Source organism: Aspergillus tanneri (genome assembly GCF_003426965.1).
Source record: "Aspergillus tanneri strain NIH1004 chromosome Unknown AapTan_8_pilon_pilon_pilon, whole genome shotgun sequence".
Lineage (NCBI taxonomy): Eukaryota > Fungi > Ascomycota > Eurotiomycetes > Eurotiales > Aspergillaceae > Aspergillus > Aspergillus tanneri.
In genome coordinates, this window is record NW_022984635.1 from 2,822,836 (window position 1) to 2,839,056 (window position 16,221).

Sequence of the window (16,221 nt, forward strand, 5' to 3'; positions counted from 1 at the left end):
ACCTTTATCCTGCCACCAATATTTTATAAAAGCATAGAAGACATCTTTAGTTTTTTTTTAATTAGTTAATCAATTACTTGAGGATAAAAGGGTTCGGCGTAACGTAAGCGCTGTTTATTAAGTAAATCAAGATTAACCTGGTTATATGCCCGTGATATACTTAATATATAATTATAGACCCGCTCACAGGCCTTTACTGAACCATATATATAAGATCTATGCCAAGCCTTGTGTTATTTGTTATTATTAAGCTTGTTTAGAAGATCTATTTTAACGAGCTTTGCAGCCCCTGTATGGTTTTTTGCAAACTAAATCTATTTAAAGTATTAATATAATATAAAACAGATATATACTCTATATACCTTTAATATAAGCCGTGTAAAAATATTATTTATTTCTTTCTTAGAGAAATTATTTGGATTCCTTAAGGATGGAAATGGATTGCAGTTATAAATAAAATAAAAAATACCTTCTGCTGCTGTTGCTGGATATTCAGGTATTAAAAGATGTTCTTAAATCTCTTTAACCTTAATCTTATAACTAGCATTTTCGCGCAACGACAACACTATCTAAAGTAGCTGCTTCCTAATATAGACTTAGTATATATTATACATATATTAGATATACACTAACCCGCTGTAGGCCTATTACTATTAGTGTAAAAGATTCTTGTTCCTGTATATTATCTCCGGATCTGACGGAGTAGACCTAGTACTGATTATACTACTAGAATTATCTCTATGAGATTCCTGCACCTCGTTCTGATAATTGGGTATATTAGTATAGGGTTTGTATATACCTAGTATATAATAAACATATATACACATACCTGGATTGGGATATTGTTAATCCATTCTACCACTCTTTCCCGAACTTCGGTACCAGCCATTGTTGTGGTTTGGTCAACCTATACAGAGTATATGCAGAGTGGATACTCTGTATTATATAGTATAAAATATCCTTAGGGCTACACCTTACTAATTATAGTAATTAAGCCCTAGTGCATATGCTCAGCGTGGTCTAAAAATCTTTTAAAAATCTCATCGTGGCCTAAGAATACTGACTAATCATTTAGGCCATGATGAGTTTATTCTTGGCATAAGCTCAGCGTGGTCTAAAAAGAGCGGTGAGTCTCGGGGCAGAATTTTAGCCCACGCCGAGGTTTTTTTAGACCACGCCGAGCTACAAGCCCAATTTTGGGTCCTGCTCAGCTGGGTGCCCAATCGCAAATTTACTCCGCTCGGGATGAACCCTAGATTATTCAGGCATCCTAAGGCCTGTATTCCGAGCATTGTCGGAATGAAATGAATGAATGCAATCTGTAGGGTTCATGCCCTCCACCTCCCTTCTCCAATCGAGTTACTTATTAACCCGCTTCCACTATCTTCTTTACTATTTTTTCCCCCTTAATCAAATGGCTACCGACCCTACCTGACGTTATCGATCCAATTTCTACCTTCCATCAGTATCAAGCATAGCGACGCCCGCTGTTGCCCGCCAGACTCATGAGCACATCAGACGATATCGAAAGACAGACGGTGGTCACATCTAATGAAAATAAGGGAGAACCACAGCAATGTCAATCGGTAGTAAGTGAGCGTGACGAAGAAAATCTGCTTCCAGTGGTAGACGACATACCCTTCCCAGTATGGCTGATCGCGTTTGTGGGAGCCGCTGAGCGCTTCGTCTGGTATGGGGCGACCAGCCCTTTGCGTGAGTCTTGCAGTCAGTCCACTCAATGGCCGGGCAAGGCATTCTAATATCTAGCAGAGAATTACATCGAGCATGCTCACTCCAGCAAGATTCCCGGCGTACTGGGCCTGCGCGAAGCGACAGCGACCAATATTGTGAACGCGATGATGGCCGGGGGTTATCTCGCAACCATCCCAGCAGCGGTGGTGGCCGACACCTGGCTGGGTCGGTACAGAACGATTCTGGCCTCCGCTCTGTATGATCCTAGGTAGATTGCTCCCATTTCGTCAAGCTAATGATGGGCAGCATCCAACTCTGCGGCTCAGCGATTTTGTTCGGGACCTCCTTTCCTAGCTCCATTCAAGCCGGTGCTGCGGAAGGTGGATTAGCTACCGCCATTGTGCTCATTGCTGTGGGCTCGGGAGGCGTACGATCCTCGATCGCTCCATTTATAGGTATGTCTTAAGATGCAAGTACCGAAGTTGCGAACCCTTCGAGCTGACTATGCAAAGCGGAGCAGTACACCGAAACAACTCCAAAGGTCAAGTTGCGAAAGAACGGAAGAAAGATCATCACAGATCGAGAGCTCACAATCCAATACATCTACAATGTGTACTATTGGTATTTCTTTCCCGTGCCTTGCTTCGAAATCGAGGCGCTATTGACACCTTCGGGTTTAGGATGGCGAATATCGGTGGATTATCGGCCCTAATCACCACGGTCCTTGAGAAGTATGTTGGATACTGGGTCGCATATCTGGTGCCCTTGTGCATGATGGCCCTGTCGGTTGTACCGCTGCTAGCGTGGCGACATACGTTTGGTAAGTGACGCCTCCACCGACGCCACAGATATAGATACCAACCGTTCTCACGATCAGTCCGGCGCCCACCGAGTGGCTCCGTACTGCCACAAGCTGGCAGAGCAATGATGTGTGGAATTCGCGAAGGATTCCAGATGGACGGGGCCAAGCCACAGAAGCAACAAGAGAGGCACCACCGACAGGTGTACTGGACCGATACATTCATTGACGAGTTGAAAAGCGGATTGCTCGCATGCCGTGTTTTGTACGCCTCCCCAGCGTGTAGGCATTGATTTAAATGCACGGACAACTGGCATGATACCGTCCTCCAGCCTCCTCTTCCCCATTCATTGGTTATGCTTGAATCAAACCTTCAATAACCTCATTTCCCAGGCCGGGCAGATGGTCAACTCAGGGGTTCCGAACGACACTATCAAGTCACTCAACCCCATCTCCAGCATTCTACTGACGCCGGTGGTCTCAAGGGGCCTATACCCATTCTTGACCCGGCGCAGGATCCGATTCGGCCCCATGGCCCGGATTGTCGTGGGATTCCTATTTCTCACCCTCGCTATGGCCTACACCGCGATCCTACAGAAATTGGTCTATTCCTCGGGTCCCTGTTACGATCACCCCCTGGCGTGCCCGGAGTCGGGCCATGGCCACATCCCCAATCAGATCTCGATGTTCCTGCAAACGCCGATCTATGTTCTCGGTGCGATTGCGGAAATCTTCTGTTTCACCACGGGGACAGAATATGCCCACAATCAAGCCCCGAAGACGATGAAATCGGTGGTTCAATCGGTGTGGATGGCCACGGCTGGGGTTGGGGCGTGCCTGGCGATGGCGTTTACGCCCATCACCAAGGACCCTCATCTAGTCATCATGTATTCGTCGTTGGCGGGCGTCATGGCTGTGACAACGGTTTTATTCCGGTTATTCTTTGGAAAGCACGATCGGGAGGAGACCGCCCTTCTGTGAGTTGAGTTACGGGGGCGGTTCTGCAAACGTGTAAGGGATTAGGGAAGAGCTTTACATTACAGTAGGCAGTAGGGGTGGGTAGAAGCTGGGAGCGGTTGTTTCTGTCCTCCTTCTTTTCTACAATGATGGAAATGATTATCTACAGGAATTAGCGGAGCCGCACACAGATGGTGCCATATTAAGTGCTGTGGTCGGTACGGTAACCGGCTTGTGTCTCTGACTAAATTTATACACTCTTGGGCGAGTATTTTGAAGGATAGGCTCAGGCCCAACGTAGTAATATTTTCAAACAGCCCCATCCACAAATAAATCATATCCTACGAATTCTCTCCCATATGCCAAGGGCTTTTAAAATCAAAGGAAGTATAGAATTGGTAATTTGCTGGATAGTTCAACAGTTAGATACGATTATCTGCAAAAAACTCTCGGTAGCTACAGTGTCAGATCCATTCATCCAGGTTCCCCTCTCAGACCAACAGCGATTTCCCAGACCTAGGATCTGGGACGAGAATCTAGGCCATCGATCCAGCGGAGAGGTAACCCCTTAGATCAGTGGTAGTCTGGATAGAACTCTAAAACGCTACAGGATATCTCGAGGGAAAACAGCAATGATTAAGTAATTAGCTCTAGATAGATTTATGGGTTAGCTATATGTTCAATACACATATAAATATTATAACAGAGAACATAAATTTCTAGCCGTACGTTGTATTAACCAGGAAATATAGTGGCTATAACACATCATATATTATCATGTTGAGCCAGGTGTCTTCTGTTGAACATGCCAACTGGCAGAATGAAGCATAATACCGCCACAGTACATTAATTATAAAAGAGCTGTTATCAGAATCCTGTTATTCCTCTCTTTTGCTGAATCACTGCTGATACCATCGAATTCCATAGAGCATATATCTTGACCGTCGATTTGCAAAACATGCGTGACGTCTCACCGGAGAATGCGGTAATCGATCATACCCCAAACTGTTTCCGTGTATCATCAGTGGGACTCAGGAAACGGATAGACGAACAACGGCATCGATACTCCGAGCTACATAGCTGATATTGAAAGTATTCTAGCCCCTATACTCATTCAGAATGGGACTCGCACTACAGAGAAGTAAGTTATCCTGTTTGAAACGTGCGCTATAGAGAGTCTGCCAGTATCCTGCAATAAACATGGGACTTCTCTCGGAGCATGTCAATCTGCCGCGAGCTTAAGCCAGTGTATCTGGTAGAATGCCAGGTAAGCCTCATAACTGAGTTGACGGTACATCACCCAACTGAGGATGACAATCAGAAGACTCACGAGAACATCCCAGCTTGGGTAGAGAAAAACGACCAATCTCCACTAGTTTTGAGTTCCTTCAGCAAAGTTCGAAGGGGAAGACGTCGTCTTTTCAACTCTTCAGCCATGGTTTGCAGGTGGCTCTTCCATTCCTTTGCAAGTTTTTCACAGCCAAGAATCGACTCGATGAGTGTCGATCCGAACACTGGCATTGCCCCCGTTTGCGCTGTCCCTATCGTGGTTACCAGAGGCCAACCCTAGATAGGCTGCATCGAAGAAAGCGAAGTGGCCTTTTTGGCGAAAGACATCGACTAGGAAATTCCACTGGGCTTGAGAAAGATCGCATCCAGTCGGGTTATTGGCCGCCACTTGGAGGACGACAACGGACTGGTTTAGTATGTGGTCCAGCAGGTTTATCAGCTCGCCGAAAGCAACCGCTTGAAATTTGTGACTGTAGTAAGGGACACTGCTGACCGCAATATTCAAGTAACGGAAGACATTGGGATGGTTTGCTGGTCACGGTTAAAATTTGCCATTGGCCTGAATGAACGACTGAGAACCATACTCCAAATTTCTTTGGGAACGCATACTCTCTTTAGAGCGCCCTTTTTCCAAGGGCCGTAATACCGATCCAGAAACACTGCACACACGTAACAAGATCCACTACCGCCGAAAGTCTGAACGGTGACAATGCTATTATGAAAATCTTCGTTAATGCCCAGCCTCCAGGAGGGTCTGCTCACATACCGCTTGTCCTTGACATAACTGGATTCTTCCCCAAACAACAGCCTGGAACTCAGATCTCTAAACCGTTGGGTTCCAAGATGGAATGGCGGGTACTCATGATCCCACGTGGATCATTACATAGGAGTTCCCTAGCCTAGAATGCCAACGGTAGTAAGCCGCGGCTCTCTAGATTGAGCACTTGATCGCACCTGTTTCACTGCCGGCAGGACGAAGGGTTTTCCCTCGTCGGTGCGGTAGACGCCGCACATCAAATCAGCTTTCAGGGAACTTCGATCATGGTTAAACAGCGCTTGCAGGGCGTTTAGGCTCTCTGTGCATCAACTCAGTTACCTTGTGGGCTCAGACCTAGCTCTGGGTCTTTCAGATCATGAAATGGGGACCTGCCATCTTGTGACTTTTTTTTCTTTCCTCGTATAATCCCCTTTATGCTAGAATCTGCTGATTATGTGTAACTGGTGAGCTCCAATTGCTAGATACTATTCTCGCCTTGACTGGGGTGTATATAAGTGGTCATTCGGAACTCTCGCCGCAACCGCTAGAATTGGGCTCAGATGAGATACTATACTCCCAGTGGTGATGAGGAGCGATGACCCCAACAGTTTTTCTTTTCTTTTTTTTTGTTTTTCACAGTTTAGTGCCAGTATGCAATATTTGATCTGTATCAGACATGTGATTCATGAAATATATAAATAATAAATTTATGTAGATAACGTGGGCAACTTGAAAGTGTCTACATGTACATCGTAAACAACTAATTCAATCGTCATTCCAGGCTCAGCGGGCTAGGCGTCCCTCTATTCTGTCACCGCTAATTGTTTCAACAGGTCCGTCTTAACTTCGTGTACAAAATCCATCATCTGCTGTCGTGTATGGTAAGCCTCGTTATACACAAGGCGCAGCGTCAACTGATCGCGGAAGATCCAGACAAAGACAACGCCCTGGCGCGTTAGTATCGCGACCCCTACACTAACATAGCCAATCTCAAAATCCCCCCTAGGGGTTTCCGTACTCGCGCGCAAGGTACTTCTCCATGATTCCTATACTGCTAATGTCGCTGTCGCTGGGTGGCTTGTCCGGGATTGGAAGGTTCCGGACTGCCTCAATCAAACACGTCCTGAAGGTACTCTGTGCTGATTCCCTTTTGGTACTCTGCTTGGTACATGCGTGCATGTTCCTCCCAAGTGCCCGAGGGGTATCAGCGTCAAAGGGCATGAAAAACATGGACAGAACGCTTGGCAAGATTTTGGTGACGGATTCGGGTAATGGCACTTCAAAAAGAACATTTGCCTTGGCACGCCTTGCACGCGAAAATAAACCCTTTCACTCCCTTTGGTCGTTTCAGGGCACTTTCCCTTTCTCTCCCTGGTGACGCACGCTGCTGCACGCAGTTGCCATGAAAATGACAATGAAGTTCAGGGGGGTGGTAATTAAGCTGTATAAAGGGCTGGAACCCTTTTGACCTCTTGGGCCTATTAACATGACCCCATTGGTCCTATTGTTTCTCCTCTGTATTGTTTCTATAGAGTCCATCAAATGGAGAAACAATTTGTGCACTTTTGCAGATATTATATGAATCCAACAAGCGGCCACTTGGTAAGTTGATTAGCTCCCGTGATCGATATACCCATGCTAAATCGATATATAGGCCAAGGTGGACGATACCGAAAGGGACCAGAAAGATGAATTCACTCAGCGAGACGGTGGAGAAAGACGTAATCCAGTTTAAAACTCGAAGAGCCTGGAATACACCCAGAGCAAGAAGGTAAGGCATGTCGATAACAGTGGCTACAGTCATATCACGGAGTAGCAGACCCTGGGGGAGCAAGTAGACTGATTCTAGAATACTACTGAAGGCAAACCAGATGTTGGATGACTACAATCGTTAACCGTTATCCCCGGAGAGTCAAACACGTATCAATGAGATGTGTCCACACAATACCATATACATACCATATGGATGACATTGTGTTCGAACGTGTATTTATCCAAACACAGACTCAGTATCGGAGCACCTATCAGGGATGCTATGATTGACATTATTGACATTTTCCATGCCCTTTTACACTCTCTGGTCCTCGAAAAAATGGGCCCTATCAGGATGACAATAGAGAGGCCTGACAGGATATAAAGGAGGTACAAAGCTTCTTGCGTTGTAGAAATAGGTTCTACCGAGCCTGACCCACATTTGAGACTTAGATAACGCGCAGCTATTGTAGTTAAATATAGGAGGTGACTAAGGAGAGATAGACCTAGTAACAGCCTTTAGCGTTAGCGAAGAAATATGCTTTGGGAGCGAAACGGGCTGTTGGTTCTATTTCTCACCTTCCACACTTTTCTTCGTAAAAATAGATCGGATCAGGAGGAGGTTTGCGAGAACTCGAAATATGTTTCTGTCCATCTTGACTGCTAATTAGGTGCACGGCCAGTTAGACAACAGTCGAAGGCGCGATTCGATTATTAGGTGGGTAGATTTTGCACTAAAATACCGCTTGCTGCCAAGAAAAAAGATAACCAGCTAGCTTTTACGCACTCGGGATCATCGATCAAACGCAGCTGATCCAAATAAACAGGCGTGTACATGGGTGATAAGCTAAAGAGAGAAGGAAAGAAGGAAGGAAAGGAAACCTAGCAAGAACAGGGCATTTATGTACACCTGCGCCAGTGATAAGCGAGAAGGAGAGAGAGAGTCAGAGCCTTGTAAAATGTAACCATGGGAGGTTCGAAAAGATGTATGTACCCAGCTAGAGCAAATCTGGAACCAATCAGACAAATCTTGGCATAAAACCTGACCAATTCAAACTCACGAAACAGCTCAAAAACTCAAGATTTCACAGGCGAAAATTTGCGGGCAGCTCGTGTGCGGTATAATATGGGTCCGGATAACAGTGTTCCCATGTGTACTCACTCATTGCCTCTCGAACTCAATGGCCAAGTCAGACTAAACTATTTTAAGAATTATTCCGAACTTTCCTGGCTTCATAGGTTGCAACATATGGTACAGATATACACTGGTAATATAAACAAAGACCTAAGTTGTATAAATTACCTGTCACAGCTTTACGGTCGCAACCTCAATACCCCACAGTACGTCCTCGTTTAAGGCATATTAACAATCTATCCGACTTAGTAGTCAAAAGGGCGCCTAACTTGCGCTCGAATTAATCCATAATATTATAGGCAGCAATGAACTTACTACGCCCCAAATGACTAAAGCTGTCGGTTGCAGCAAGTAGAACTCGTTCTAACCTGCATTTGTTCGACGGTGTCGAAGCACCCCGTAAATTAGACGGCCACAGAGTAATATGATATCGGTTTTGACGGAAGCCTTTTATGATCATTACTAGAAAAGCCTGACTTATACTTCCAAGTCTATTGGCACTACCATGTTGATGGCTGCGGGCTCGCTTTGCATTTCTCCCATTAAGGACTAACCAGTCCTGACTAGGGAATTTCTAGGACCAACCACTCCCGAGCTGAGCTCGGGACAGACAAGCTCATCCCAGCGCCCGGCTAGTGTGATGCAGGCAACAGGCGCTGCTCACCCTTAGGGCATTTCCACGGTGACCTTTTACGACACCAAAGACTTCCTCTACCTAGGAATGCGCCGCGCGAGGTATACGAGTGGCGGCACTCCATATCGACAAGGTTACCTCTTCCATGGGCGATAAAGTACGGAAAAACCAAGCCTTTGCAAAGCGATTGCCAGTCACTTACGTATGGGTACCCACACAATGAGTCTTAACTCTGCAGAAATTGAGGAAGAATTCTTCGGATACTTGTTCACAACCTCCAGCAAAAAGTATTATAATAAAGGGATGTTTATTGCTGTTTACAGGGTCTATTAGCTGTGAAGGACTTAGGGATATAAAATAAGCATGTAGAAATCCTATACCAAAAGTTATGAGACGACATGGGACGATATTAAATAAAGTCCTGTGGGAAAGGCAAAGATACAATCAAAAATATCGCATACCATACGGCGAGAGGTGCCAAGGTCGCCCAGGAAATGATTCCCATAAAATAGACGCCGCCTGTAAGTGAACCGCAACTGAAAACAATACAAACGAGAGAAAAGCAGAAAAGATAAATGTCTTGCAAACCGGTATCTCTTTTCAGACTCCAATACTAACCTGAAAACAAATAAGACATGACACTATGCTGGTGCATTTTCCACAAAATGATTGATTATCCCACTCAGCGGAATGCAAATGAGGCAGACGGAACTTAGAATGCAGGTAGCCAACAGTACAGAGAGGGGGCGATAAATGCCAAATCATCATAGACAGCCGCAGCTATTGGAAGGATCAACGCGCCTTCTCCCAGCACCAGGATCACCATGCAATATAAACTATCGAGACACTAACTCTCAGCTCGAAAATGTTTCTTGCACATACTAGAGATCCTACAAACTAGACTTATGTTGATATTGCTGTTCCCGTTCTCTGTTTGTAGATTCAGTTCCCTATAGCATAGCCTGAGAACTCGCACCGTTCCTGTCTCCTTGTAAGCATATGGAACAATTGGCTCTTGGACCTGAATCAGAGTTGAAATAACAGTTCCAACTGCCTTGTAGCATTGCTTGAGGTGCATTGCCAGGAGAACAATCTCTCGGCTATTTTAGCTATATCCTTAATACATGTTAGGGCCGCCGAAGTCAATCTGCCCAAGGAATTATTCGGCTATAAAAAGTACCAGAAGAAGGAGTAAAAGAACTGAAACCAATTGGCCAAAGCCCCAAACATCTTGCTTAACTTTTTCGCGAAAGGATTTTGCAAGCACTCGACTATTGATAAGTCGCAGCGAGCCCCAGATAAGACAGAGAACCAGCCATAACAACAGTAAATTTGTTCGTGTCAGAGTGTGAATATAGTATATTTTAGCACCATAACCTACTTACTTCTCATATATCTGATCTGAGAAAGTCTAGGAGAATTTGAATTGAAATAAGGGTCAATGAATATATAACGAGAGGCAACAGAGAGGCCTGGACCCATTTAGGCGAAGTCTGTAGCTTTCCACATGACCAGCACAAAACATCCCACCATGATTTTCCGGGTGTCATCATCTGTAATATTTTGGAATATTTCGTTTCCTGAAACACATGAATAGCTCGCGCAATAGCACCCCCTGGGATGATCATCTTAGATATAATTATGGGCACCCCGAAGGCTGTATAATTTAAACCTAGAGAGTCCAAGTCGAAACAGCACGTTGCCGGTCTTCTCCCAGGATCTCCCGCGCCAAAGCTAAACCAACATCTGCTTACTGTTGGTATTATTCCGATGACCAGCATCGCTGGCTTGCTAATAGTAGCTTGACAAGTTGTATCGGTGTTGGGAATATCCGCTAACAAGAATAGCGAAACTGGTGACCAGCTGCTGGTCGCTAGTTCCAACTAGTTTGCAGAGTATGGCTGCGAATGAAGATATAACTTGGATAGAGTACGAGATTCAAATGACTCTACGCGAGTAATGACAATTGACCCTTGATATCCAAGTATTGGACAAGGGCACGTACCGCGAAAACTTGTATGCACAGGCCGCAGAGAGTAGAACTCCATTAGACCGTCTAGTGGCCAAGTATCAATGACATGCAGGCGTGGATGCGGCGGATCCAATGATTGGATCACGTACAATTTATTGGCCTGGTTAGAATAGAATGGACTGGATTTATCTCTAGTATCAATGGGTGGTAATAAACTATCATATATTCTATCTGATGTATCGTCGCTCTATTTATATAATATTAAATAAGCTTCAAGTCATTGCACTTATCTTCATTCATCATCAAGCAACGGAAATGCATCCCAATTACTGTCTTCCTCTGGTATCTCTTCCTCTAGACACCGATCACATTTACAAAGAAATCGAAACGACCTCTGCAGATATTCTCGTCGCGTTCGTAGATCCACATACTGCGTCAGATCGAAATATGATATGCAGCACTCTTCTCCGACCTTGATATCTCGCGAAGCCACAAACACCATCCTACCAATACGATCCGGTTTGTGGATAATCTATATTGACAGTCAGTTGACCGCTGGGAACTGCACGGAAAATAGGATGATTGCTTACATTGGGCCTACACGAGTGATTTGCCAATGCTGCTCGGGGGCATACAGCTGCTGCGAACTGGATTCCTCGATGGACCGGTGAATCAGGGAATGGGATTATGCCTGTTTCCCGAGGATAAAATCCAAAGGAGTTGGCTTCTTCCTGGCAGACCAGGGCCAGGATTTCATCCATGTTCATCCCATGTGGTAACGAGGGGGTGTTTTGGAGGTATTTCTTGACCATTGTGCTCCAGGATCGAACCTGTGAGTGTGCCCACGTGTCTGGTGAGCCACAGAGGGATTGAATTCCGTGCCATCCTGACTGAAAGGCTGGTGTGGTGGACAAGTTTTGAACTGTCGCTGTCGAGGGTTGTTGTGTTTCAATATGTCTTGAGGCCAGGATACGGACAATCAACCAGAGCATCCCAAAATCATATTCTCCCCGTTTCGATCGGATCGAAGTGGCATATTTCTGCAGCCAGATACACTCAAAACCATGCCGCTGTTCATCCATTGTCCGACAAACGTGATTACACCAGGCTACATCGGGGACGCAGCTGCTCGGGCAGGAAACGGATTTAGTGCTGGGGACGATCTTTCGACTGCATTTGGAATTGCTGCATAGAAGACTATCACTGTCCAGTGGGTTGTCCACCACCGGGATTACGGCGTACGGCGGGTCTATCAGGAGGAGTTCGCCTCTGCTAATGGGTTGTGCGGCGAGCAGCTGGCGGCCCTTGATGGGGTGTGTACTCGGTATTAAGTGGCTGTGAACCCATGCGTCTTTGGATTGATTACCAATGGGAGCATTTGTAAGATGGTCCGAAGTAACTTGGAGTCTTTGCTCGGCGGTTGGTGATTGCATCGTTAGGTGTGTGCGATAAATTGTGGCAGCTCTTTTTTTTTTTTTTTTTTTTTTTTTTCAGACTACGTACTTGTAGTCCGTACCGTGATAATTTGGTTCCTGGATCCACAGTTTGTGCCGTGGATCTGGACCATTGTCGGCCTTTTTTTAGTGGGATTGCCGACGCTTGGCAAAATGATGCCTTTGGATGCTAAGCTGAAAACATCTAGATTGGAATACATCATAAATGTATAAAAACACTGGACTCGGTATAAGTCTAATCTATGTCATAATATGACTCTGGATATAGTGATCTTTCTATCCACAGAATTGTTGCTGGATGTAGATGGAGAGACATATACTTGCCAGTATATGCAATGTGAGATCTTTATAGTCAAACAGTGTTAGGGGCTTACCGTATTCGGTATGATCACGTGGCCTCACTTAGTCACCCATCTAGATAAGTTAGTGTTAGATATACGGCTAGTCCCGAAGAGGAAATAGAGTACGATTGGTAAAAAGGTCTTATTTGAATGAATTGAGCTGGTTGGGCTCTTCTTAATTGTTCTTTTTGGTTATTCTTGAATCTTGATTGATTATTTTGTTGTGTGCTCCACGGGGGGGTTTTACCCCGATCCAGTCACATGATTCTGATCCACCAACGGCCATATTATTTGACACTTAGTAACCTGCGCCCGAGCCCCCTGAATTGAAGAGAATTGTGCCTCACGAACAAATAGATACAATCACGTGCCTTTCGCTCCTATTCACTGCCTAAAATACATAGTTTAGATATCTTCCTTCCTCTTCCTTTATCCACTCAAGAGTATTGTTAATATCAGAAGATATCATGCCTAACTAGGGCCGGTACCCTTTTTAATGCAGTGCAATTTTATTAATATCTACTCTTTCCGATTCAGGCATCGGAATCCATTAATTCCCATTGCAGATTTCATCGGTTTCTGTCGTATCTATACTGTGTTCCATCAAGATAATTTAGAACATGTGGTAGTTCTTTCGCCTGTTCCCTTCAGTCTGGGGAGCCCTAAGCAGGCACATTGGAAACTATATACCCCCAGGCTCTTGACACTTACGATCGATACTGGAGTATCATTCGAATTTGGGGCACCGTGAAGAGTTAATGCAATGGGTGATACAGGTGCTGAGGTATTTTCAGTGCTCTGGGAATATACCTGGATTGAAAGAAATCGACACCGGTCGGGGCCCCTGTTGGGACCTGGACAAGAAATCCCCCGGATGGACCAGTTTGATGGACGAGGTGCAAGTGACGAGGAGGCATGGAATCTCTGTGGAAATCAGGGCCTCCATGCTGGGTGTGCGCACGATGGAAGCAACTATAGTCGAAGTCAATAATTAATAATAAGCGATTATATTTCTACTACAATGCCGGATAGAAAAGAAGTGGTTATTAGATTGAATAGAAGCATGTCTAAAACCTGTATCCTGCTTTGAAAGATGCAATACGACGGTGCGTACAGCTAGACTCATGATAGAACGAAGACGTTACCATAGTTTCCTGCAGTTCAAATTATCGTTACATCGCGTCAGATTGCTTGTCCCCAACATTTTATCTGTAGACACGAAGAAAGAATATGGCATTTTTGATTTTACTACAATACCATAGAATAAACCACTACAGTGCAAATATTCACTATGATCATGGCACCTCTACGCCTCGAGTTCATCACCCTCCAGGATATCCCCGCCATCACCGAGCTCTATTACAGCGCGTTTAACATCCCCGAAAATCTCCGCATGTTCCCGGACACCCCGGGCCTGCGACGCTGGTGGCAACATGCCAATCGCCGCGATCTGCTACACAGGCCTCACTATCGGTTTCTCAAGGTCGTCGACACTAGCGATTCCGATCGCATGATCGCCTATGCGAAATGGAACCTTGCTGCGGAGAAGTACGAGGATCGGTTTCCCCCGTGGCATGAGGAGTCGGATCAGACTTTGTGTGCGGAATTGTTTGGCAAGACGCAGGAACATCGTGAGAAGGTTCTGGGTGGGCGGAAACATTACTGTACTCTCTCTCTCTTTCTGTGTCTATCTTTCTTTCTTTTTGGTGTCCTATGATTAATGGGATTTAGATCTCGATCTACTCATCACTCATCCGGAATATCGACGACAAGGCGCCGCATCGATGCTGGTTAAATGGGGATGCGACCTGGCGGATCAGAACCAGGTCCTGGCCTACGTGGATGCCTACAAACCGGCGGCTGCGCTATATCGCAAGCTGGGGTTTGTAGATCAGTTGGAGCCCCCGCTGGAGATGCCTATGAATATCCCGATGATCCGGAGGGCGGAAGTAACTAAATAATGTGAATTCAAACTAAAGAAAAGAGAATCCATATATTTATGATTATTATTATTATCCTCTGGTCTCCATCTCGATATACTCCGTTTGTAATGTCCACTCCCTCGTCTCCTGAATGATCATCCGTTGCGAGTTATCGCTTCCCTCGGATTCTCTCGGTACTGGTTCCCTTGATACCATAGGGTTTAATGTCTTGTCTCGTCTCGAATGAGACTGCGGTTGGGATGCACTGGTGGAAGCTCCGTAGTATGGATCACCGTTTCGTCGGATCCCTTGGCCCCATCCCGTATTGAAGGCGATGACGAACGGTTTCAGACATGGCACGGTGGCTGCCATGATGCTGCAGTGTAGGAGAACCTCCGTTACTACCAAGGAATCGGACAGATCGAGGGATAAGTCGGTGTGCGAGAAGGCGTCGTTGAGGTAAATTTGGCGACAGATGGCGATTGCCATCAAACTGGGGATAGGTTAGCATACCGTTAATATATTCCAGATGGAAGTACTTACGACAGCCGAGTGCCGAATGCAAAGATCACAGTGGCTTTCTGCTTCCATTGCATACGGATCCCCCAGACCAGATAGATGCTGATACTCACCAGGAGGGCTTCGGTGATGACGTCTACCCCAGTAATCACTTTCCACGCAATGTTCTGAATAATCAATATCATATCATGTTAGATTATATCCAGTTCCCCATGCAAGACAGACGTACCAATTGAGTATCAAGTTGGCTGATCACCCACTGATGTCCGGAATGACCCAGAAGACTAACCGCCAGGATAGACGCCAATGCCCAGACACTCGTCACCAGCAATGCGATCTTGCACCACCACAGGTATAATTTCTCTCGTCCCAGGCGTTGTAGGAGAAAGATAACGGAGAGTTTGGCGGCACAGTGGCCCGCTAGGAAGAGAAGATTCGCCGCGTAAAGTGCCTATCATTATGATTTGGTTAGGGATGGAAACTAGGAGAGAGAATCGACACACCTTTCCTGCAGCCATGGATTGAGGTGTAACAATGGCTCCCTGCATGCGGCCCAGGCCCTGGGATACTCCATGCATAATCGTTCCCACGTGTGCTATTCCAAGGATCTATTGCGACCGGTTAGTGAGTGGATTCGGGGATCCTATCATCACGTACAGCTCCCAAAAATGCAGCCAGATCATCCCACCCGAATGGTCCATTCAATGCCAGTCGCATATATAGACGGATCAAGGAGACGATGACCATCCAGGACATAAACATAGTGGCCGTGATTACCACAAGCCCACGTTGATCGCTGGGCGACACCACATAGGCACTCGGGTTGCGCATGGTTCGTCAAGGGATATAGGCGTGAGGGGGAACCGGTTCACCGGCTTCATTTTGAATGTCTTTCTCTGTCAAACAGTGGTGTTTTTTTTTTTTTTTTTTTTTTTTTTTTTTTTTCTTGGTTGGACGGAATCCCTGCCATCTCCAGGGATATCAGCCAGGGAGGAAA

At 45.7% G+C, this 16,221-nt stretch overlaps 5 protein-coding genes across 5 annotated transcripts; 2 read left to right on the top strand and 3 right to left on the bottom strand.

Annotated features, from left to right (window-relative positions):
* Window positions 1-1,576: 1,576 nt before the first annotated feature.
* On the top strand, window positions 1,577-3,472 carry ATNIH1004_011516 (uncharacterized protein; the record flags this gene model as incomplete). Its single annotated transcript, XM_033576078.1, has 8 exons — window positions 1,577-1,589; window positions 1,648-1,713; window positions 1,771-1,948; window positions 2,047-2,147; window positions 2,205-2,313; window positions 2,373-2,512; window positions 2,570-2,756; window positions 2,824-3,472. 8 exons carry the CDS (start codon window positions 1,577-1,579, stop codon window positions 3,470-3,472), a joined length of 1,443 nt encoding a protein of 480 aa, XP_033421933.1.
* A 1,450-nt stretch (window positions 3,473-4,922) lies between these two features.
* ATNIH1004_011517 (uncharacterized protein) lies at window positions 4,923-5,520 on the bottom strand (the record flags this gene model as incomplete). The annotated part of the gene is made up of 3 exons (XM_033576079.1): window positions 4,923-5,269; window positions 5,323-5,450; window positions 5,501-5,520. 3 exons carry the CDS (start codon window positions 5,518-5,520, stop codon window positions 4,923-4,925), a joined length of 495 nt encoding a protein of 164 aa, XP_033421934.1.
* A 5,760-nt stretch (window positions 5,521-11,280) lies between these two features.
* On the bottom strand, window positions 11,281-12,421 carry ATNIH1004_011518 (SET domain-containing protein; the record flags this gene model as incomplete). Its single annotated transcript, XM_033576080.1, has 2 exons — window positions 11,281-11,520; window positions 11,579-12,421. The coding sequence occupies 2 exons, from the start codon at window positions 12,419-12,421 to the stop codon at window positions 11,281-11,283; spliced, it is 1,083 nt and encodes a 360-aa protein (XP_033421935.1).
* Window positions 12,422-14,080: 1,659 nt separating this feature from the next.
* Window positions 14,081-14,744, top strand: ATNIH1004_011519 (GNAT family N-acetyltransferase; the record flags this gene model as incomplete). Its single annotated transcript, XM_033576081.1, has 2 exons — window positions 14,081-14,429; window positions 14,515-14,744. 2 exons carry the CDS (start codon window positions 14,081-14,083, stop codon window positions 14,742-14,744), a joined length of 579 nt encoding a protein of 192 aa, XP_033421936.1.
* Window positions 14,745-14,795: 51 nt separating this feature from the next.
* ATNIH1004_011520 (uncharacterized protein) lies at window positions 14,796-16,055 on the bottom strand (the record flags this gene model as incomplete). Its single annotated transcript, XM_033576082.1, has 5 exons — window positions 14,796-15,198; window positions 15,249-15,391; window positions 15,454-15,675; window positions 15,728-15,832; window positions 15,882-16,055. 5 exons carry the CDS (start codon window positions 16,053-16,055, stop codon window positions 14,796-14,798), a joined length of 1,047 nt encoding a protein of 348 aa, XP_033421937.1.
* Between the last annotated feature and the right edge of the window lie 166 nt (window positions 16,056-16,221).